Source organism: Elephas maximus, chromosome 12 (genome assembly GCF_024166365.1).
Source record: "Elephas maximus indicus isolate mEleMax1 chromosome 12, mEleMax1 primary haplotype, whole genome shotgun sequence".
In the NCBI taxonomy this organism is placed as follows: Eukaryota; Metazoa; Chordata; class Mammalia; order Proboscidea; family Elephantidae; genus Elephas; species Elephas maximus.
Window position 1 is genome coordinate 89,366,449 of NC_064830.1, and position 21,437 is coordinate 89,387,885.

General features: G+C 51.9%; 1 protein-coding gene across 3 annotated transcripts; it reads left to right on the forward strand.

Moving 5' to 3' along the window:
- The first annotated feature begins 33 nt into the window (after nt 1-33).
- Nucleotides 34-21,126, forward strand: SEZ6L2 (seizure related 6 homolog like 2). 3 transcript variants are annotated; one of them, XM_049903414.1, is made up of 19 exons: nt 34-276; nt 1,109-1,325; nt 2,249-2,380; nt 3,079-3,378; nt 4,364-4,503; nt 4,772-4,973; nt 9,181-9,366; nt 10,088-10,256; nt 10,802-10,965; nt 13,941-14,141; nt 14,598-14,736; nt 15,508-15,704; nt 15,847-16,041; nt 18,580-18,771; nt 18,887-19,078; nt 19,592-19,630; nt 19,784-19,901; nt 20,028-20,124; nt 20,616-21,126. In XM_049903414.1, exons 2-19 carry the CDS (start codon nt 1,247-1,249, stop codon nt 20,643-20,645), a joined length of 2,772 nt encoding a protein of 923 aa, XP_049759371.1. In that variant the 5' UTR covers nt 34-276; nt 1,109-1,246; the 3' UTR covers nt 20,646-21,126. The 3 variants fall into 3 exon arrangements, with proteins under 3 accessions (XP_049759371.1, XP_049759372.1, XP_049759373.1); XM_049903415.1 differs by lacking the exons at nt 34-276; nt 19,592-19,630 and having other exon boundaries at nt 909-1,325; XM_049903416.1 differs by lacking the exons at nt 34-276; nt 2,249-2,380 and having other exon boundaries at nt 909-1,325.
- The last annotated feature ends 311 nt before the right edge of the window (nt 21,127-21,437 follow it).

Genomic DNA, 21,437 nt, shown 5'->3' on the forward strand with positions numbered 1-21,437 from the left:
CTGGGATGCCGTGGCCTATCGGTTACCCCCTGTCCTCCCATCAGCCTGTGACTCCTCTACCCTTTCGCCTTCACAGGAGCCCGCCCTGGGCGTGAGCCTGATCGACAGCGAAAGCGGCTTCAGCCAATCGCCGACGGGCTTGCACAGGCGGGGCCGAGAAGAGAGCTGTCCGCATGCTGGTGGTGCTGAAAACAGCGCACTCCAGAGGCATGTGAGGGAGCCCAGCAGAGAAAATCAGTTGAAGGCGCCTGGCAGCTGGCCGGGGGCAAGTTGTATGTAAGAGCAGGGGTCTCCCCAGGCCGTGTCCCGTCACCCTAGATTTCTCACGAACGTGGAAATTCGCCATTTTCCTGGGGGAGGGGGAAGCCCGATCCTCATCAGCCTCTCTGTAAAGGGGAAGAAGTCCCATGAAGGGTCCGGATGTGGGGAGGGGGCATATTGGGGGGCCAGAGCAGGTGCGAACCCAGCTGTGCCGCCTCTCGGCGCCCTGGGAAGAGGACATTCAGATTCCAGATGTGCTGGAATGGTAGGGGGTGTGGGGACGTAATTACTGCTAGGACCGGAGAGTTTCCTTTGCCTCCCCTAGGGGCCGCGGGAGTGAGGGCTACGGTCCTCGCTCAAATGGTCCCTCCTTCCTGCTTCTGCACTTCCTCCTCCCCCCAAAAAATAAATCCTAGGCCCCTCCCCTCGACCGTCCCCAGGATCTGACGTGGGCTCCATACCTTTCTCAGCTTCTGCCTCCCGCAGCCCCAGTGCCCGAGCTTCGACTCTCTCGGTTCTGCAACCCCCTCCCCTTCCCACTCCTCTCCCGCAGAGCCCTGCTAGAGCCCAGTAGAGATCCTCCGGATTTCCAACCCCACCCCAGAGCTCCGGAAACCGCTTTGCCCCTCCCCACATCCCCAGCTGGAGATTCAGCCAGCCCGGTGGACCCAGGCGCCCAAGCAAGAGGGTAACCCGGGCGACCCGGCCTTTTCGGCCCTCTCGGCCCCACCCCCTGCACTCGGAGCCGCGCCCCCTTCTACCACCGACCGGGGAGCAGAAGACTGAAGAGGTTGGGCAAGGGGGGCCTCTAGGCGCCCCCCAGCCCAATTCCACCCCTCCATCCTAGGAGCACAAAAATTGTCTTCCTTTGGTGACCCCTAGAAGGAGAAAAAAAAATTAAAGGAAAGATAAAAGGAGACGGAGGAAAGGTGGCAACTAGATTATTTAGGAGAGGCGCAGAGGAGAGAAATCTGGGTGAGTCGCCATGGGGACCCCCAGGGCCCAGCACCCGCCGCCTCCCCAGCTGCTGTTTCTAATTCTGCTGAGCTGTCCCTGGATTCAGGGTAAGGACAAGGGGATGTGGGGGCGGGCCCGGGGACGGCTTCCAGCGGGGACCTCCGCCCTCCTTTCTCTGAACACCCGCGGGGGAGGAGATGGGCAACGCGGACAGGGAAGGGGCCTGACAAGGCTTTCCGGCTTGTTCCCAGAGCCCCGAACCCCCTCATCTTGAAGCAGTGGAGAAATGAATGAGGGAAGCTTTTAGCAGCATCTTAGGGGTTAAATCCAGGAAGGAGGGCTGGGGAAGTTGGGGCGGGGGGTGTCTGCGGACGTGGCAGAACCACGCTGGATACCTGGGTCGGAGATGGAGGTGCTTGCTGGGAGAGATGCCAGACGCTGCACACACAAATGATCTTAGACATAGGGACAAAGACAGATGGACGGAGACAGAGCTCTGAGACCAGATATTCAGTCCCCTACTCTGACCCCCAGCCAGACTCCAGAGAAGGAGACAGAGACTGCAGATAATCAGAGAGAGAGAGGGAGAGAGGAGGGATGCCACACTGAAGACAGAGAAACCTAGACAGAAAGCTGGGACACTGCAGAAGCAAGGGCTGGGAGGCGCTTGCGGCCAGACTTTCCGCAGAGCCCCAGGGTTGGGGGAGAGTGCCAATGAGGTGAAAAGGAAGGCAGCACTGACTGATGCCCCCTCTCTGCCCTGGCAGTGCTGTCCAAGGACCATAAGAGCCAACGTGCTTACTGAAGGCCCAGCAGCCTGGGTGAAAGGCAGAGTGGGAGCACTGGAGTGGGAGGGGCAGCTGGGATCCCCTCCCCCAATCTTGGCTCTCAGCCCATTCTGGGACCCTGTGAGCCCCTGAAGGCCCAGCTGACTGAATAAGAAAGGAGGAAGAGCTCTGGAAAGGACCTTTGTAAAGAAAGGAGGGGCTGGGGGAGGAAGGGGAGGGGCTCACACGACTTCACTTCCTAGGTCTGCCCCTGACGGAGGAGGAGACACTGCTAGACCCTGGAAGTGAGACCCCCACAGTGGCCCCTGAGGCCCTGGCTGAGCTGCTCCATGGGGCCCTGCTGAGGAGGGGCCCGGAGATGGGCTACCTGCTGGGTGAGGCTCCCAGCGTGGCAGAAGTGATAGAGACAGAGAGATTTGCGGGGCCAGGCTAGAAGAGAGAGAGACTGCAAAAGGGGGTGAGACTCCCCAAAAAGGCCATTGAAATTCAGAGGGAGACAGAGAGACAGTTGGAGAGAATCAGACAGGGTACAGACAGTCAGAGAGCCAGAGAAATAGAGACAAGGTGATCAAGATACAGGCAGAACAACAGACACACACAGAGAAAGACAGATAGAAGCTCAGAACCACACAGATTCAGAGAAATAATGGTGGGAGAGAGAGATCCAGAGAGAGACTAGCAGAGCAACAAAATCAAAGAGAGAAAAGAATACTATACAGAGAAATAAAGAGCTCCAGAGAGTGCAAAAGAGAGACGTAGAGAAGAAAGGAGTAACCAGGAGACAGCCAGATCTGAACGGGGAGGCTGAGAAAGAGGCTCAAGGAGACAGTTGGGGTGGAAGGGCCTGGGTTGAGAGCTGGGAGGCAAAGAGAGGAGTGATGGTCGGGCTGTGGAAGCCTTGGGAGGAGGGAAGGCGGGGAGCTTGGATAGGGAGGGGAAAGATGGGGGGCCAACAGATTGCGGGGAGGCCTTTTGTGTTCATTAGGGGACCCCCAGTCTCCTTCAGCCTTGACCCACACCCAGGGCTCCAATGTGTTCCTCACATACCCTGACTTTCCTTGCACTGTCCCAGGATCTGATCCAGGCCCTACACTAGCCACCCCTCCAGCCAGCCAGACTCTTGCAGCACCCTCCCTGCTGTGGGCCACTGAGCCAGGGACAGGGCCTCTGACGACAGCCGTGACCCCCAAGGGGGCCAGGGGGGCAGGCCCCACCGCGCCAGAGCTGCTGACCCCACCCCCAGGAACTACAGCCCCACCCTTGCCCAGCCCCGCCTCCCCAGGCCCACCCCTCAGTCCTGAGGGAGGGGAGGAGGAGACCACCACAACCATCATCACCACGACAACTGTCACCACCACAGTGACCAGCCCAGGTGAGGTGATTAAAAGGGTAGTGTCCAAGGATTCTAGGTTTGGATGGGGGAGCTGGCTTCTGGGAATATGTGGAAAAAGGGGTTCTGAGTACAGTACAAATGGGAGAGAGATGTCTGCATAATACTAATAAGGGCTAACATTATATACTCTTACTCTGTGCCTGGTGGTGGAGTGGATAAAGCGCTGGGCTGCTAACCAAAAGGTTGGCCATTAGAACCCACCAGCCCCTCCAAGGAAGAAAGATGTGGCAGTCTGCTTCAGTAAAGATTATAGCCTTGGAAACTCTATGAGGCGGTTCTACTTTGTTCTATAGGGTAGCTAGTGAATCGGAATTGACTGATGGCAATGGTTTGGTTTGTTTTGGTTAATGTGCCAAAGGAGTCCTGGTGATGCAATGGTTTAGAGCTCAGCTAATCAAAAGGTCTGCAGTTTGAACCTACCAGCCACTCTGCGGAAGAAAAGACCTGATCACATGCTCCAGTAAAGATTTAGCCTAGGAAACCTTCTGGGGCATAGGATCACTATGAGTTGGAATCGACTCCATGGCACACAACAAAAACTATATGCCAAGATCCCTGGATGGCGTAAAATGATTTGCACTCAACTACGAACATAAAGGTTAGCGGTTTGAACAAACCCAGCGGTGCCACGGAAGAAAAGCTTGGAGATCTGCTTCTGTAAAGATTACAGCCAAGAAAACCCCATTGAGCAGTTCTACTCTGTAACACACGGGGTCGTCATGAGTCAGAAGTGACTTGACGGCAACAGGTTTGGTTTGGTTACTATGTGCCAGGCATCTTTCTATGTGTTTTATCTGTTTTACAGTTGGGGAAGGGAGTTCTGGGCCCAGATGAGAGAAAGGGCATTGGATAACGATGGTAATGGGAGCTGGGGAGAAGACACCTAAGGACCTCTGGAGTTGATTGGCTGGGAGGACAAGAGCACAGGGGTTCTCTCAACTCCAGCCACTTATTATCCCTCTAGTTCTGTGTAACAACAACATCTCCGAGGGTGAAGGGTATGTGGAGTCTCCAGATTTGGGGAGCACTGCCAGCCGCACCTTGGGGCTCCTGGACTGCACTTACAGCATCCACGTCTACCCTGGCTACGGCATTGAGATCCAGGTAACTGGACCTAAGCATCTGAAACACCCACATCCTTTATTCCGGGCCCAGGAGCGTTCACAGGTTTTGTCTGGGAGCCAGAGAACCTGGGCTGTGTGGCAGCACTCATCCCTCAGCCTGTTTTCTGACTCAGGTTATCTCAAAGACTCTCCTGGAGTCCTACAATTTGACTAATATCAACGTGGTGTTTGGGCCACTACAAACAGAAAGGGAAGGCAGGGGTCTTAGGGAGTCACCCACCCTGACTGACTTGTGCTGGTTTCTATAGGTGCAGACGCTGAACCTGTCTCGGGAGGAGGAACTGCTGGTGCTGGCTGGTGGGGGATCTCCAGGCCTGGCCCCCAGACTCTTGGCCAACTCCTCTATGCTGGGAGAAGGACAGGTTCTTCGGAGCCCAACCAACCGGCTGCTCCTGCACTTCCAGAGCCCGCGGTCCCCTAGAGGCAGTGGCTTCAGGATCCACTATCAGGGTGAGGGTCCTGGTGGAAGGGCACGGGCCACACTGGGCACAGGGGACAGCTCTGGGATCTCTCCAAGCACAGGGAGTTGCTGGGGAATTTTCCCCCGACTGGGGCTCTGGGGAGCAGAACCCTCAAAGGAGACCCATACACACTTGTCTAACCACTCACAGACTTATGTCTGGGTATATACCCATCCAAGTGGCAGTTCATCCATTCACTGAACAAGGGTTTATTGAGTGTCTACTTTGGACCAGGCCCTGTGTTAGCCTTGGGGAGAGGAATGAACAGCCAGGTAGAAATCTGATTTCAAGGGACTCAGAATCTAGGTAGAGAGACAGAGAGGTAATCAGGTTGATTATAATTCAATGAGATAAGGACAATGATGGAAGAAATACAGGCAGGGGGAGCAAATATCAAAGGAACCTAAGTTTCTTCTAAGGAAGATAGGGAAACTTTCTTGGAGGAAGTGATGTCTAGGTGGAGCTCTAAAGGATGAGTTAGTCAGGGGAAGGGAAGGAAGGAGGGAAAGAGGAAGGCAGGTGTCTAGATGGATGAAAAAGCATATTCCAAGACCAGAGAGGAGAGAAATACGACCCCTTGAGGAACTGAAATAATTCAGCATGAAAGACAGAATTTTCCTAGTGTGTGACCTTGGACAAGTTACTGACCTCTCTGTGCCTCACAGTCTCATCTGAAAAATGGGGATCATAATACCAACCTCATGGTATTGTTAGGAAGATCAAATGAGTTAATGCATGGCAAGTGCTTAAGACAATGTCTGGTATGCAGTGAGAATTCAAAAGGTGTCAGTCAGTAAAAGGTCACAGTAAAAGCACAGGGAGTGGTAGAGAAGTGGGCTGAGACCAGTCTAGGAGGCAGGTTGGATTCAGACCCTGGAAGGCCTTATCTGCTTCAGTAATGAGTTCAAACTACTTCATCTTGCAAGTGAGGGGGAGGCATTTTGAAATGTTTTAAGTCTTCAGAGAGTGACAGTTCTGGGAGCTGTGGGGCAGGGGGAGATATATATCCGTGTAGGACTGTATTCATGAGCACCGACCCCCAGACGACCTACACACACGGGTACATTCATACCCACCTGGGTGTATAGGAACCTTCTGCAGTGCAAGTGTGTGTTCTAGCGTACATGCATGCCTAAGGCAAGGGGCCTGGCCCACTGTTCCCAGTCTCCAAGATCCTTTCTCCTGTGCTCTTCAGAAACAGAGAAGGACCCGCATGTTGCTGTCAGTGCCGCATTACCTCATGGCCTTGCCTGGCTCCATGTACGCTGCCCCTAGTTAGCTCTGCTGACCCCAGGTCCCTTGGGGAGCATATCCAGACACTTGTGTTACTTCCTCACGTCCCCTCCAGCCTCTCTCTCCTGCTTCTGCTGAGGCTCAGAACCTGCCCCAGGGGCTCATGTGAGCAAGATGGAGGTGCCCAATGCTAGACCTATTTCTAAAGAGGCCAGTGAGCTAGGGGCATGTACTTGGTGGCAGTGGGCCTAGTTGGTGGGGAGCATGAGCAGACCCTGGGGACCCCGGGCCTAGGGCCGGACTTCAGATATACCTAATGAAATGGTTCCACGCTGTCTTCTTTAAGCAGCCACTTCCCCAGGGCATTTAAAATAGGACTCAGAGGCTAAGTGGAACATTTGGGGGAGCAGGACTGTTGCATAAATTGGCCCTCATTACCTGCCTCAGTCTTCCCTGCTTTGCAGCTGCTCCTGGCACCCTGGCGAGGCTCTGTTTAAGCCCTTTCCAGTCTGCACTAACTGGGGCCTCTGGTCCACAGCAGCCTATTACTTTCTCTGAAAGGCCAGAGGCTCCATTACCCCTCACCCCAAGTCCAGCAAACTCTCCGATTTACAAAGCCCTTTCACCAACCATTAGTTCATTTGCTTCTCACAGCAACCCTGGGGGATGGCTGTAGTCAGCCCATCTCTCAGAGGTGGAAAAAGACTCAAAAGTTATGCGGGTTGCTCAGCCACCTGCAAATTCATTGCAGAGTTAGAAATCAGACCCCAGAATCCCTGGCTCCCAGTTAGTCATGAATTAAGGCTGAGGGCTAGGTGATTAACATTTTCCGAGTACTTTCTCTGTACCAGGTGCTTTGCGTGTGTTTTTTAACTTAACTTTCAGGCCAGTCCTCAGTGGCAGGAATTATTATTGCCATTTACAGGCGAGAGGCCCCTAGAGGTGAAGTCAGCTGCTCCAAGTCATACAGCTAATAGGTCGTGGAGCTGGGACTGGAACTTAGGTCTCCTTGTCTCCAAATCCAGTGCTTTTAAACCACTCCACACTGCCTTGTGGCTGCATCAATTATCAGTTGACTAGATTTTTAGAAGACCAAAAATTAAACAAAAGTTAAATAAGGCTGAGTTCAATCTCCTGGGGAAAACAATAGGCAGTGGTTAATGTAATGATTGGGTTATGCATGTTGGACTGTGTACAGTCAAGGGAGCAACTACCTCTGTTAGGGAGGGAAGGTGTCAGGAAGGCTTCGTGGAAGAGGTCATATTTAAGTTACTACTTGAAAGCTGAGAAAGCGGGAGGAGAGAGCCTTTCAAGTAGGGGCGATGGTATAAGCAAAAGCATGAGGTGGGACCTCAAGGAGTCACAAAACTGATGTGTAGGATACACAGATTGTGAGTCCTGAGAACCAAAGCTGGAGGTGCTAGATTGGACTCAGTTGTGGAGGGCCTTGAACGTCATTTGGACTTGATTCTGTAGACCATTAAGAATCATTACAGAGCCTATATGATGCAAATGGGAGCCCTGGTGGTGCAGTGTTTAAGAGCGTGGTTCCTAACCAAAAGGTCAGCAATTCGAATTCACCAGCCGCTCCTTGGAAATCCTATGTGGCAGTTCTACTCTGTCCTATAGGGTCACTATGCTTCAGAATCAACTGAGGGTAATGGGATTATTATGCAAATCACTGTGTTCTAGAAGGTTCATTTTGTATCTATCTAACTCAGTAAACTGTGGACTCCTGAAGGTCAAAGCCTGGGTCTTTTTCATCTGTATTCCCACTGCCCACCCAGGAAATGCTTGTTGAGTTATGAAATAGGGAGGGACTAGGTGTCTCATAGAATCACTCAGGGCTGGTGAGTCAGAGAAAGCAAAGCCCAGGCAAGGTGGTGTCTCCCAAGTCCTCTGCTAACCCAAGCCTGCCTCTCCTTCGAGTCCTGGTTTTGGTGCACCTCCTCCAGAAAGCTCTTCTTGATAAGCTCTGCCTGGTTCTGAAACATAGACACACAAAGCTCTGTAGGATCCAGTTGAGAGTCATCATTTACTGACAAGTCACTTTCTATTTATTGTTTGTTTTATCCCATCTGATTACACAAGGATTTTAGGAGGCTTACAAGAATAATGCAAGCAATACAACTGTATAGAATCAATCAAAAAAAAAAATTTGACATCAGGTGGCTGTACAGGCCTGCTGCTAGGGACAAGCCTCAGTCTGGTTCTGAGCTTCCTGGCAGCCAGTGCGAAAAGGGACAGTACACATGTGTCACTGCAAGAAGGAAAAAATAAACCAATTCCTCAAGGGAAACAAAGCTTTCCCCAGCACTTTACTTTCACTGAGAGCACTGAGTATTTCCATAAGCTCTTTAAAGGCAAAATAGTCAAAGCTCCTAAAGGAGCTTCATGTGGCTTCCCTAGGTGAGAGATAAGGGCACAATATCACACTGCACCTCAGTGGAGGAAAGTCTGTGTGTGTGGAGGGAAGAAATTGCTGTGAGGCACTTAATTACTTAATAGCCTCAGTTTTTACATCTGGAAAATGGGTCACAGAGTCTTTCTCTGCCTACCTCAAAAGCACTGAGTGAACCTACTTTGGAAGCTGAACAAGCCCTGCAAATACTATTTGTTATTGTTAGAGGTGGACGGAATTCAGTGATCAGTTGATTTGCCTGTGGTCACAAAGCAAATGAGTGCCAGGATCCCGAATAACTTCTCTGAGCCTCAGGTTCCTCATCTGTAAAATGGAGGCCAAAGTGGGTAAATGACAAAGATTAGGAGAGATAAGGGATGTTGATATTACCTCTTGTGAGGAGGTGTGCCCGTATCAGGCTCTCATTCTTCAGTGTGGACTCCAGTATAGAGCTAGCTTGTGCTCCCCTGGGAATCTGGAGAAGGAGAGCAAGCTCTGGGGGACTGGTGATGGGGTGGCATGGGAAAATAAGCCCTCCTTCTCCCTGCTCTGCCTGGTCCAGCCTATCTCCTGAGCTGCGGCTTCCCTCCCCGGCCAGCCCATGGGGACGTGAGTGTGACGGACCTGCACCCTGGAGGTACTGCCACCTTCCACTGTGACTCGGGCTACCAGCTGCAGGGTGAGGAGACCCTTATCTGCCTCAATGGCACCCGGCCAGCTTGGAGCGGTGAACCCCCTAGCTGCATGGGTGAGTCTCCTGCCACCATGGGTGGGGATGTCTGTCTCAGAGACCCTTTGGGAGAATCCTATCTTGGGAACCTCCATCTTTGGGAAAAATTCATCTTGAAAGGTTTCTACCCTGAACAGTCTCTATCCCAGTGTCTCTATCTGAAGCCCTTTGTACTAGGGGCTGCTGTCCTCAGGGGATCTCCTAAGATGTCCCACCTGGAGAGTTTTCATTTTGAGAGTCATCATTTTTGGGGGTCCCTTCCCTAAGGCCATCCTCATCCTAGGAAAAACCATTCTCAAGTCCATAATCTGGAGGGTCTCCATCCTCGGGAATTCCATCCTATGGAGCCTTTATTCTGGGAGTCCCCATCTTGACGGTTTTCTCCTGAGCGTTTCAATTCTGGGTATCCCTATAACTGGGGTTTCCATCATGGGGTCCCAATCACGGGGGGTCTTCATGCAGGCTATCCCTATCTGGGGAGTCTTCATGTTAGCAGAATCTCCATTGTGGGGGGTGCCCATCCTGGGGCTTTTATACTCCAGGGCTGATTCCCCTCATGGGTGGTGACCTGGAGAAGCTCTTGTCCTCTGGGGCAAGCCTGTGAGGCAGAGGCATCCCTGGGCCAGGTCCCAACCAAGGTGGTGGATGCAACAGTTCCGACAATGGGTCTGAGAAGGGCTGGGGCTCCAAGGAGGACAAGTCACCCAGACTGGCCTTAACCTACCCCCTCTGCCCACAGCATCCTGTGGTGGCACCATCCACAACGCTACACTGGGCCACATTGTGTCCCCCGAACCCGGGGGAGCAGCAGGGCCCAACCTCACCTGCCGCTGGGTCATTGAAGCAGCCGAGGGACGCCGGCTGCACCTGCACTTCGAAAGGGTCTCACTAGATGAGGACAATGACAGGTGAAGTTTTGGGCCTCAGGGCAGCAGGAAAGTTACAGTGGGGGTCAGACAGACCTGGGTTAGATCCCAGTTGGGCTAGGAGTCAAACAGTTTAATTCTTCCCCTTTCTTAGGCAGTATAGTGGGCAACCTTAGACAAGTCCCTTAACCTCTCTGTGCCTCAGTTTATTCCTCTGTAGAACAGAGATAATAGTATCTCCCTCTTAAGGTTTCTGTGAGGATAAATTAAGATATGTTAAGTGCTTAGAACGGTGCCTAGCACATGGTAAGTGCTCTAAAAGTCTTTCCAGCTGCAGCAGCATTATCACTCTTTATCTAACAAGCTGGTATCCCAGCTCTGCCACTACTTGCTATGTGATGTGAGGCAAGTTACTTGATCTCTCTGTGCCTCGGTTTCCTCATCTCTAAAATGAGGAATATTAATATCTGCCTCAAGGGTTGTTGTGAGGATTAAATGAAATAAAACATGTAAAGGGTTTCTTATAAGGGTGCATGGCACATAATAATAAGTGAGGAGAGCTCCAATCACTGCTCTGTCTGTTCCAGGCTGATGGTGCGCTCGGGAGGTGGTCCCTTATCCCCGGTGATCTATGACTCAGACATGGACGATGTTCCAGAACGGGGTCTCATTAGTGATGCCCAGTCCCTCTACGTGGAGCTGCTCTCAGAGACACCTGCCAACCCCCTGCTGCTGAGCCTCCGATTTGAAGGTAAGTGTATCTCCCCCTCCCAGGCCCTAACCCTTGCACCTTCCTCTCCTTTTGACTGCCAGGCATAGTCACAAGTGCATGCTCCATTACTGCTCATCTGTTTTGAATCTGTGAAAGCTGAATTGTTCCCTCACCCTAAAACTACAAAGATCACTTCATACAGCTGCCTTCTAATTCCCTGAGGTGGTCTTTCTGATTAAGCTTCAGGTGTGGCTGGATCCAGGTACATAGTCAGGAGACCAGTTATCTCAATCTCTTGGTTCTTCTTTCCTCTGTGTTGGCTCCATTCTCAGGCAGGTTCTCAGAGAGGAAAGGAGAAAGCACATCTTTTTTCTGACAGCATCGGCAAAAATGCCGAGAAAGGCTCTCATTGGTCTGGCTTGGGTCATATGCCTATGCCTGAAACAATCACTGAAGCTAGGGGCAGGTGGTGTTGTAATTGTCAGACCCACATCACATTGTCATACCTGATGTGTCTCCCAAAAGAAAAATAGAGGTGTTGTGACCAAAAGATGGGGAAACAGATACCAGGCAGATAGAAACAACAGCCATGTGCTATAGCCATTATGAGCTAAAATAAAGGTAGCTTGTGGACAAGATGGAGAAAGCTGTGTTCATTCAGAGGAGGTAAAAGTCATTTCCTGCTAAGAGGTCAGTGATGATGGGAGAAAAGGCATTTGAGCCAGGTCTTAAAGGAAGGAGAATATTTTAAAAGAGAAAGATTGGGGAAGAGCATCTCAGGTGAAAGAAACAGTGTGAGCAAAGTTGAGGAGCTATAGAAATTTCTGGTATTTTGAGAAATAGAATTTGAGCGTGGCTAGAGCAGAGGATTTGTGCAAACAGTAGCAGGAAAGAGATAAAGCAAGCAAAACAGAAATGGGAAGGGTTAGCTTCTAGTATGAATCATGGGAGAAATGGAATTTGCACTAGGTCCTGATTCAGGGTGGGCAGGATTTTGACATAACACCTCATCAGGTTATGTAGCGGTGAAATAGGACAGTAGATCTGCAAAAGTAAATTGTTTGATAGATTCTAAGAGTGCTAAAGGAAAGAGAGCGCTGGTCTTTTAATAAGAATTCCTGGGTTTGAGGCCTGGCTCCATAGTTGTGGGTATTATGTCTCTGTGGGTTTCAGATTCTTCATCTGTAGACAAGGAACCTAAGTCTTAACCTTTCAGGTAGTTTTGCAGCTAAGGCGTGATCAGGTAGCCAAGAACGAAAATGTCTGACAAGTGTTCATTTTTTTTTTTTAATAACTTTTATTAAGCTTCAAGTGAACGTTTACAAATCCAATCAGTCTGTCACATATAAGTTTACATACATCTCACTCCCTACTCCCACTTGCTCTCCCCCTCTTGAGTCAGACCTTTCAGTCTCTCCTTTCTTGACAATTTTGCCGGCTTCCCTCTCTCTCTATCCTCCCATCCCCCCTCCAGACAAGAGTTGCCAACACAATCTCGAGTGTCCACCTGATATCATTAGCTCACTCTTCATCAGCGTCTCTCTCCCACCCGCTAACCAGTCCCTTTCATTTCTGATGAGTTGTCTTCGGGGATGGTTCCTGTCCTGTGTCAACTGAAGGTCTGGGGAGCATGGCCGTCGGGATTCCTCCCGTCTCAGTCAGACCATTAAGTTTGGTCTTTTTATGAGAATTTGGGGTCTGTATCCCACTGATCTCCTGCTCCCTCAGGGGTCCTCTGCTGTGCTCCCTGTCAGGGCAGTCATCGATTGTGGCCGGGCACCAACTAGTTCTTCTGGTCTCAGGATGATGTAGGTCTCTGGTTCATGTGGCCCTTTCTGTCTCTTGGGCTCTTAGTTGTCGTGTGGCCTTGATGTTCTTCATTTTCCTTTGCTCCAGGTGGGTTGAGACCAATTGCTGCATCTTAGATGGCCGCTTGTTAGCATTTAAGACCCCGGACGCCACATTTCAAAGTGGGATGCAGAATGATTTCATAATAGAATTATTTTGCCAATTGACTTAGAAGTCCCCGAAAACCATGTTCCCCAGACCCCCGCACTTGCTCCGCTGACCTTTGAAGCATTCATTTTATCCCAGAAACTTCTTTGCTTTTGGTCCAGTCCAATTGAGCTGACCTTCCATGTATTGAGTGTTGTCTTTCCCTTCACCTAAAGCAGTTCTTATCTACTGATTAATCAATAAAAAACCCTCTCCTACCCTCCCTCCCTCCCCCCCTCGTAACCACAAAAGTATGTGTTCTTCTCAGGTTTACTATTTCTCAAGATCTTATAATAGTGGTCTTATACAATATTTGTCCTTTTGCCTCTGGCTAATTTCGCTCAGCATAATGCCTTCCAGGTTCCTCCATGTTATGAAATGTTTCACAGATTCGTCACTGTTCTTTATCGATGCATAGTATTCCATTGTGTGAATATACCACAATTTATTTACCCATTCATCCGTAGATGGACACAAGTGTTCATTTTTGTTGGCTTGGCCCAAAGTCAAAACTGAGTAGCTTTTGAATTCACTGCAATTTTGGATTCTAGCAACAGCATGGATAATCGGGGATGGTCAGATCTGTTATTTTCAAGAGAACACACCTACACAAGCCAGTTCTCCAAAGACACCTTTTCTCCCCACTTTGCAGTTTCCAGAGCCATGTGTCTGTGACTGGAAATCAAGTGATCTAGGTTGGAGGCCTGGTTCTGTCACTGCCCAGCTAAGTGACCTTGGTCAATTGGCTTTACAGATGAGTCCCCACATCTGTAGAATGGTGGCTGGGGTTTGGATTAGCCTAGGGATTTCTCTCCAGAGACCAAGAAGGTAACATAAATGTGAGAATGGGGAGTGTCTGGGGTCTTGGCAAAATGGAGAGTGTAAGTTAAGTCCAAGGGCAATCAACTTTTAAAAAACCCACTGAGTGGCCAAACCGCATCTGAATTCAGCCTGAGGTCCAGTTTGAGGTCCCTGGGACCTGTCCCAGCGCTTAGTTTCTGTGACTGACTCCTTTCTAGCCTTTGAGGAGGATCGCTGCTTCGCCCCCTTCCTGGCACATGGCAATGTCAGCACCACGGACCCTGAGTATCGCCCAGGGGCACTGGCCACCTTCTCATGCCTCCCAGGATATGCCCTGGAGCCCCCTGGACCCCCCAATGCCATCGAATGTGTGGATTCCACAGAACCCCATTGGAATGACACAGAGCCAGCCTGTAAGGGTGAGTCCTCCATCTCCCAAGGCATCCTTCAGACTAAAGACTACCTCCTGGACTGGGGATACTAGGAAGGTCATTCAGGAGACAGACTTCCATATCTAAGCATTGGGTAAATGCTGTTCCTTTCAGAGCCTCAGCAGTTTTCTTAGCTGAATAATTAGTAGGCTTGTTACAGAATTCAGGGATGACAAACCCAAATGCCTTCAAGAGGTGCAGCTGGAACTGGGCTAAGTCATGGATGGTGGTGATGGGCAGGCTGGGGAGTCGGTGGGGCTCATTAAGAGCAGGGCTAAGGACTGGGCACAACAGGACCTAGGAGTAGCAAGAAACAGGTGGATAATAGATAATGGGAAACATGTGAAGCACACCGGTGCGAACGGTTGGGAGAGGAGAGGACTGTGGTGAAATGGAGGCTGTATGCCCACCTGGGTCCTGAATCTGACACTTCTTCCACCGCAGCCATGTGTGGAGGGGAGCTATCTGAGCCTGCTGGTGTGGTCCTCTCTCCAGACTGGCCCCAGAGCTATAGCCCTGGCCAGGACTGCGTTTGGGGCCTGCACGTCCAGGAGGAGAAGCGCATCTTGCTCCAAGTTGAGATGTATGTGTGTGTTCTGTAGAGGGTGTGGGTGTGGGCTCAGCCAAGTGTGGTATGATGGATGACCAGCCTGCATCCTGAGCCTGGCTGGCTATTCTATTTCTAAACAAGATTCAGTGAATATATGGTCTGAGGAAAGAGGGGGCAAAAGATTCAGGATGGGCAGAAGGGGTGGCCAGTCGACCTAGGTTCAAATCACTTATTAGTCAGGTGACCTTGGACAAGTAAGTGGGGGTAATGCAGTGTTCCTTAGGGGCTTTTATGAAAAAGGGGCTCTGGCCTTTGGTGATTTCTGTGGCTGCCCCTGGAGCGATTTCCAGGGACCCAAGCCCAGGCTGTTTCATCATCACCAGCACTCAAGGTGAGGGTGGGGACCAGGGAATCCATTGAGTTGATTTGGTAGGAGGTGGTCATGTGCCTGGACAGAGCCACAGTGTGCAAGCCAAAAAACAGGAGGGCCTGGAGTTGTGCCAGGTGGTAACTAGCCGGGCCTGTGATTAGCCAGAGCTGGAGCTGGGCTAGGCTGGGATCCGTGGTGATGGAGGAGGGACTGGAGAGGAAAAGAATTAGTAAGGGGTAGCGTTGGGGATTGGGCAGCAGGAACTGGGAGGAGCCAAAGAACGCGAGGAACTAGGAGCGACTAGCAAAGGCGAGAAATCTGTGATGTACGAAGTGGGGCTGGGGAGTAGGTGGGTTTACTAATGAACCGCTTTGGGGATTAGGCAGAACTGGATGGGAGGGGCCGGTTGTAGCCACTGACCCCACTCTCTGCAGCCTGAATGTGCGTGAAGGGGACATGCTGACGCTATTCGACGGGGATGGTCCCAGTGCCCGAGTCCTAGCCCAACTGCGGGGACCTCAGCCGCGCCGCCGCCTCCTCTCCTCCGGGCCCGACCTCACGCTGCAGTTCCAGGCTCCGCCCGGGCCCCCAAACCCGGGCCTGGGCCAGGGGTTCGTGCTACACTTCAAAGGTACTGGGGGCTAGGGTCCCGAGATGGGCAGGGCTCCAGCAGGCCAGCAAGCCCGGGAAGGCGCCCCGGGGCGAGGCCCGCGAGACTGGAAGGGCGCCCTGAGTCAAAAGACAGCCTCCAAACTCACCGTCTTTCCCTGCAGAGGTCCCGAGGAACGACACATGCCCTGAGCTGCCACCTCCGGAGTGGGGCTGGAGGACGGCGTCCCATGGGGACCTGATCCGGGGCACAGTGCTTACTTACCAGTGCGAGCCTGGCTATGAACTGCTTGGGTCCGACATTCTTACCTGCCAGTGGGACCTGTCCTGGAGCGCTGCGCCGCCTGCCTGCCAAAAGAGTGAGCTGGGACCCTGCGGGTCTGTGCTGCGCCTCCATCTCATCTGGTCCCGCCTCCATCCCCTCTGGGCTCTGTCTTCGTCCTTTTCTGTCCCTGCCCCGGTCCTCTCTGGGTTCCATCCTTTCGCTCTGGGTCCTGCCCGGGTCTTCTTCAGGCTCCCTGTGCCCTTTGGGTTCCATCCTTGCACTCCGTGTCCCGCAACTGTCCCCTCTGGGCCCTTCTCTCGTCTTACTCGGCTGCCTCCCTCTGTGTTCCATGGTTGTGGGCTCTGTCTGCCTTTCCTCGGGGTCCCGATTCGTCTTTTCTTGGCCCCGCCCCACCTCTCCTGCCTCTGCCACTGCTCTGAGTCCCACCTTTCTCTACACCTGGTTTTGCCCCCATCCCACTGGGCCCCGCCCCATCAACTCTTGGTTCCGCCCTTCCCGTTCTAGGCCCCGCCCCAATCTCTGAGTCTCCCAACCCCTGACATTCTGAGGAGTCACTTTGCTAAGGCCAGGGCTCGTCAGAGAACTTACCTTTTAAATTTTTTAAGTTTATTTTTGTTGTTGAGAACATACACCAATTCAATAATTTCTACATGTAGAATTCAATGACATTGATTACATTCTTCCAGTTTTGCCACCGTTCTCACCCTCCTTTTCAGGCTTGTACCTCCGCCATTAACAAAAACTCACTGCCCCCTAAGTTTCCTGTCTAATCTTTTTGGGTTGCTGTTGAGACCCTGGTGGTGTTAGTGGTTAATGCTACAGCTGCTAACCAAAAGGTCAGCAGTTCGAATCCACCAGGTGCTTCTTGGAAACTCCATGGGGCAGTTCTACTCTGTCTTATAGGGTTACTATGAGTCGGAGTCGGCGAGGTGGCAGGGGGCTTGGTTTTTGGTTTTGGTTGTCAGATTGACCCCATATAGATAGGTCTTACAACAGCTCAGTGCTCAAGCAACAGACATTCTTTACTAGTTAAGCTTAACTATTGTTTGGTTTTGAGAAGACTTTAGGGGATGTTTTTGGTTTAAGGTTTAAATATTATCTCAGGGCATTAATTTCAGCAGTTTACCCAGCCTCCATGGCTCCAACAAATCTGGATTCCATGGCATTTGAACTTCTTTTCTCCATTTTCCCCCTTTTGGTCAGAATTCTTCCATAGAATCTTTTTTCAAAATGTGAGAACTTAGCTTATTTTAAGGCAGGCATTGAAGCCTCCTGCTGGGTTGGGATTAAGTGAAGGAGTTCAGACCCCTCCCTACCCTGACAGAACTCACAGTCTGTGAGCAGGACACATACCTACAGATAATACAGAATAGTAACCAATGGGTGACTACAGGCAAGGTACTTAACACCTCTGAGCCTCAGCTTCATAGGTGAATTAGGAACGGGGGTTGTGAGAAACATGAAAATTTTTTTGTTGCAGCACCTGATGCAGGTAAACAGTAAGTGGTAGCTGCTATATGTATGAAGAAGAGTGGGAAGAGGGATGGATTCACTCTCTCTGGTATGGGGCAGCAGGTTTCACAGAGGAGGCAGCATTTGAAAGAACTAGGAGCATTTATCTTTTAGAAGAGCAAAAAGGGGTGGCATCTTGTCATTTTCTCCAAGTTTTAGAAACCCTGCCAGAGGGATGTGGGACTGTCAGTCTTCCACGTGGCCCTGTGGGACCAATGGGGGGAAAGTTTTAGGAAGCCAGATTTGGGCTGGACACAAAGAAAACTTTATAGGTGACACCTGAGGAAGGAATGAGCGCCCCATCCCTGGAAGGATTCATAGGATGTCAGGCCTGATGAGAGTTCAGCTGGCCCAAAGGAGGAAGCAAGCTGAGGCTCAGGAGGGAGCTTGCCCAAGGCGACACATTGAACCTGAAGCTAAGCTGAGCCCCGAGTCTGCTGAATCTCAGTCCTGTGCTCTATGGCCATGACCCTGAGCAGGGCCTAGCTCTGCCACTCCTTGGCTGAGTGACCATGGGCCAGTCATTTGACCACTGTGAGTTCTGTTAGAAGAAGATGACAGTGACATTGCCCTCTTGGAATCATGAGGGTTAAATGGTATCGCGCCTATAAAATGCTTAGCAGGGTGCCTGGCACAAGTTAGATACAAAAGTGGCTATGATTATGACTCTCCCACAGGGGAGTTGTAAACTCAAATGCCTGCAGGGGTCAGACGGACAGTAAAACGATCGAAGTGGCTGGGCATGATAGGAACGATGGGGAACAGGAGCGCCATGTGCCCGTCTAAAGAGGGCAGCAGCTGCTCTGACCCGGACCATCTGCCATTCAGGCAAACACTGCTGGTGTTCAGCTGCTCCACTCTGGTACAGTGGTTGAATATTTTGAATATTACCCTAGGGTAGGGGTCTGTGGTTGCCCCAATCATCATGTTTTCTGGGAGAAGTCTGAAGTATAAAATGTACTGAATTCTGTTTTTCTAACTCCTGCTCTCTTCATTCTGAGGAAGTGGTGGGCAAGGTGGGAGATGCCCAAGGCTCTCAGCTTCTGGGAGACCTTTTGAGGAATTAAGGCTCTAGCTGATCTTGCCCTCCCACCAACAGTCATGACTTGTGCTGACCCTGGTGAAATCACCAATGGGCACCGCACCGCCTCAGATGCTGGCTTCCCTGTTGGCTCCCACGTCCAGTACCGCTGCCTGCCAGGATATAGCCTGGAGGGGGCGGCTGTACTCACCTGCTACAGCCGGGACACAGGCACGCCCAAGTGGAGCGACCGCGTACCCAAGTGCGCCTGTGAGTCTGAGGGACACTCTGGGAAAGCTGGTGGGTGATCTTGGGGAAATCTTGTCTGCCACATATCGGACCTGCCCATAGCGCAGCTGGCACATGACTGACACTTCCCCTGCAGTGAAGTACGAGCCGTGCCTGAACCCCGGAGTTCCAGAGAATGGCTACCAGACCTTATACAAGCATCACTACCAGGCTGGCGAATCCCTGCGCTTCTTTTGCTATGAGGGCTTTGAGCTCATCGGCGAGGTCACCATCACCTGTGTGCCTGGCCACCCCTCGCAGTGGACCAGCCAGCCCCCGCTCTGCAAAGGTGCCTGGGCAGACAGGGCTGGAGGCAAGAGGGGCATATCAGTGTTGGGGGAGTGATAGGACTGGGAAAATCAGGTAGCAGATTTGAGACCAATGGGTGACCCTGCTGAGCTCCCCATTCACCTCCTGTGAGTTGTCATCCTCAAGGGTGCATCCAGAAGTCCTAGGGAAATTCAGTGTCATGGAATTATGCTAATGGACGTAGTAGAGGGAGCCTTGGTTTGGAAGTCCCTTGCCCTCTCTGAGTCAACTTGTTTCCCAAATTCTAACAATCTGGCTCAGACTTTCCCAGACCCCCAGAAATTTTAGGTGTCTGGAGGAGGAGGTAGAAGGCCCTGCTCTGACTACTCCCCTGCCTCCCCCCACCAAGGGAAGGAGAAAGTTTAGGTTGAGCAAAGGGCAGAGAGAACCAGGCTCTCCAGCCCAGCCCCACCGGGCTCCTGGCCCTCTACCCAGCATCCTTCCCCTCCCTGGCTCAGACCCCGTCCCCCTCCCCTCCCTCCTCTCCCTGCAGTGGCCTATGAGGAGCTCCTGGACAACCGAAAACTGGAAGGTCAGTGAAGGCACAGGTGGAGACCCAGGCCCTGGCCAGGTCGGGAGGGCGAGGCAGAGGCTGGGGGTAGGAGGCCAGGCCCCAGAGGGGTGAGGCCCAGGGCTCAGGGCCCAGGGCAGCTCTGTCTCATTGGCCTCTCTTCCTCCCCACCAGTGACCCAGACCACAGACCCATCACGGCAGCTGGAGGGTGGGAACCTTGCCTTGGCCATCCTTCTGCCCCTAGGTTTGGTCATTATACTCGGCAGTGGTGTTTATATATACTATACCAAGTAAGTACCCTACTCGGGGAGCTGCGGGCTGGAGCAGACCTCCTGCCTGCCTGGCCCAGGATCCTGGGGATACGAGGAGCTCAGGGGCTCACCTGTTGCTAAGCCCTCTATTCCTCACTTTTCCAGGCTGCAGGGAAAATCCCTCTTTGGCTTCTCGGGCTCCCACTCCTATAGCCCCATCACTGTGGAGTCGGACTTCAGCAACCCTTTGTATGAAGCTGGGGTGAGTCCCTCCCCTGCCCCTGGGGCACAACTCTCAGCTCCAGGACTCCATAACTTCCGCTCAAGGGTCTCTGGAATCTCTGTCTTGAGAATTTCAGACTCAGCTGCCTACATATGCTGTGTCCGTGAACAAAGCAAGTCAGGTGTGAATGACAGGGAGTAGGGAGTACTGTAGCTAACTGGAGAACTGGTGCTCCATCTAAAGGATGCGCCTCTAGCCCATTGTTGTCAAGTGGAAACTTAGGCCCAATTGCAAGATCTCCCAATCGTTTAAGACAGTCCAGAAATTTAGATTTTTATGATTTTAAGATACTGCAGAACAAACCAAACACATCTATTGGCCTGATTCAGTCCCCTCCCCACCCCATGACTCCGAATCTCCAGTGACCAGCGTTGGGTGGGTCTTTCACTCTTTTGGATGCTTCTTTCCATTTTGCTGCCTCCTCTGCCCCCATTAGACTCCAGCAACTGATTCCCTCTCTCTGTCTCCAGGATACACGGGAGTATGAAGTTTCCATCTGAATCCCAAGACGGAGGTTACAGGATCCAGGACGCCTCTCCCTCCTGATTCTGGGCAGGGGGGAGTTCAGGACCTGGTTTCTGGCTCCCCTCCTCCCTGTGTAAATAGTCTCCCAGTCCCATGAGGGCACTCTGATGGCCCTGGAGACCCTACAGTAAATAAACCAGCATCCTGCCGCCCAAAGCCTCATCTTCTCAGTTGCCGACAAGGGGCCTGCCCCCACCCTGCGTGCCCATCACTGGCTTTTGGACCCTGGGAGGGGAACTCAGCCCCCCTGGAACTCCTGGGGCCTCTCCAGCCCAGGCACTCTACAAGAACTGCCCCACCACCTGATAGCACCAAAGTTCCCTTGAGCACAAAGTCTCTATCACTCCTAGATGCCCTGGCCCCAGGCCTGACTCCTGGGCCTTGTTGAGTCAGAAGACCAGGGATGAAGGGGAAAGCTGGGACAATCCCCTGCCCCCTTCCTATGCTCTCCCCAACTCACAGTCTCCCCATCTTTGCTTCTGGATTTTTGTTTTTGAACAATAAACAGAAAATCACCTTTTGTAACTGGGTTGGTGGGGTGTAGGGAGGCAAATAATGGTGTCAGGGTTGGTGATCGTGTCCTCTCTGGAGAAAGGGCTGGGAAAGGAGAACAATTTGGAAAAACGATGGAAATCTAAAACTGGACACAGCGTAGTGTCAAGTGGGCTGGCCTGGCTTTCAGTTCAGCCTCTGTGAAGGGCTAGCTGGGACAAGCTGCTCTCTGGGCCTCGGCTGGCTCTTCAACAGGACTTGATGGGCTAGAACTA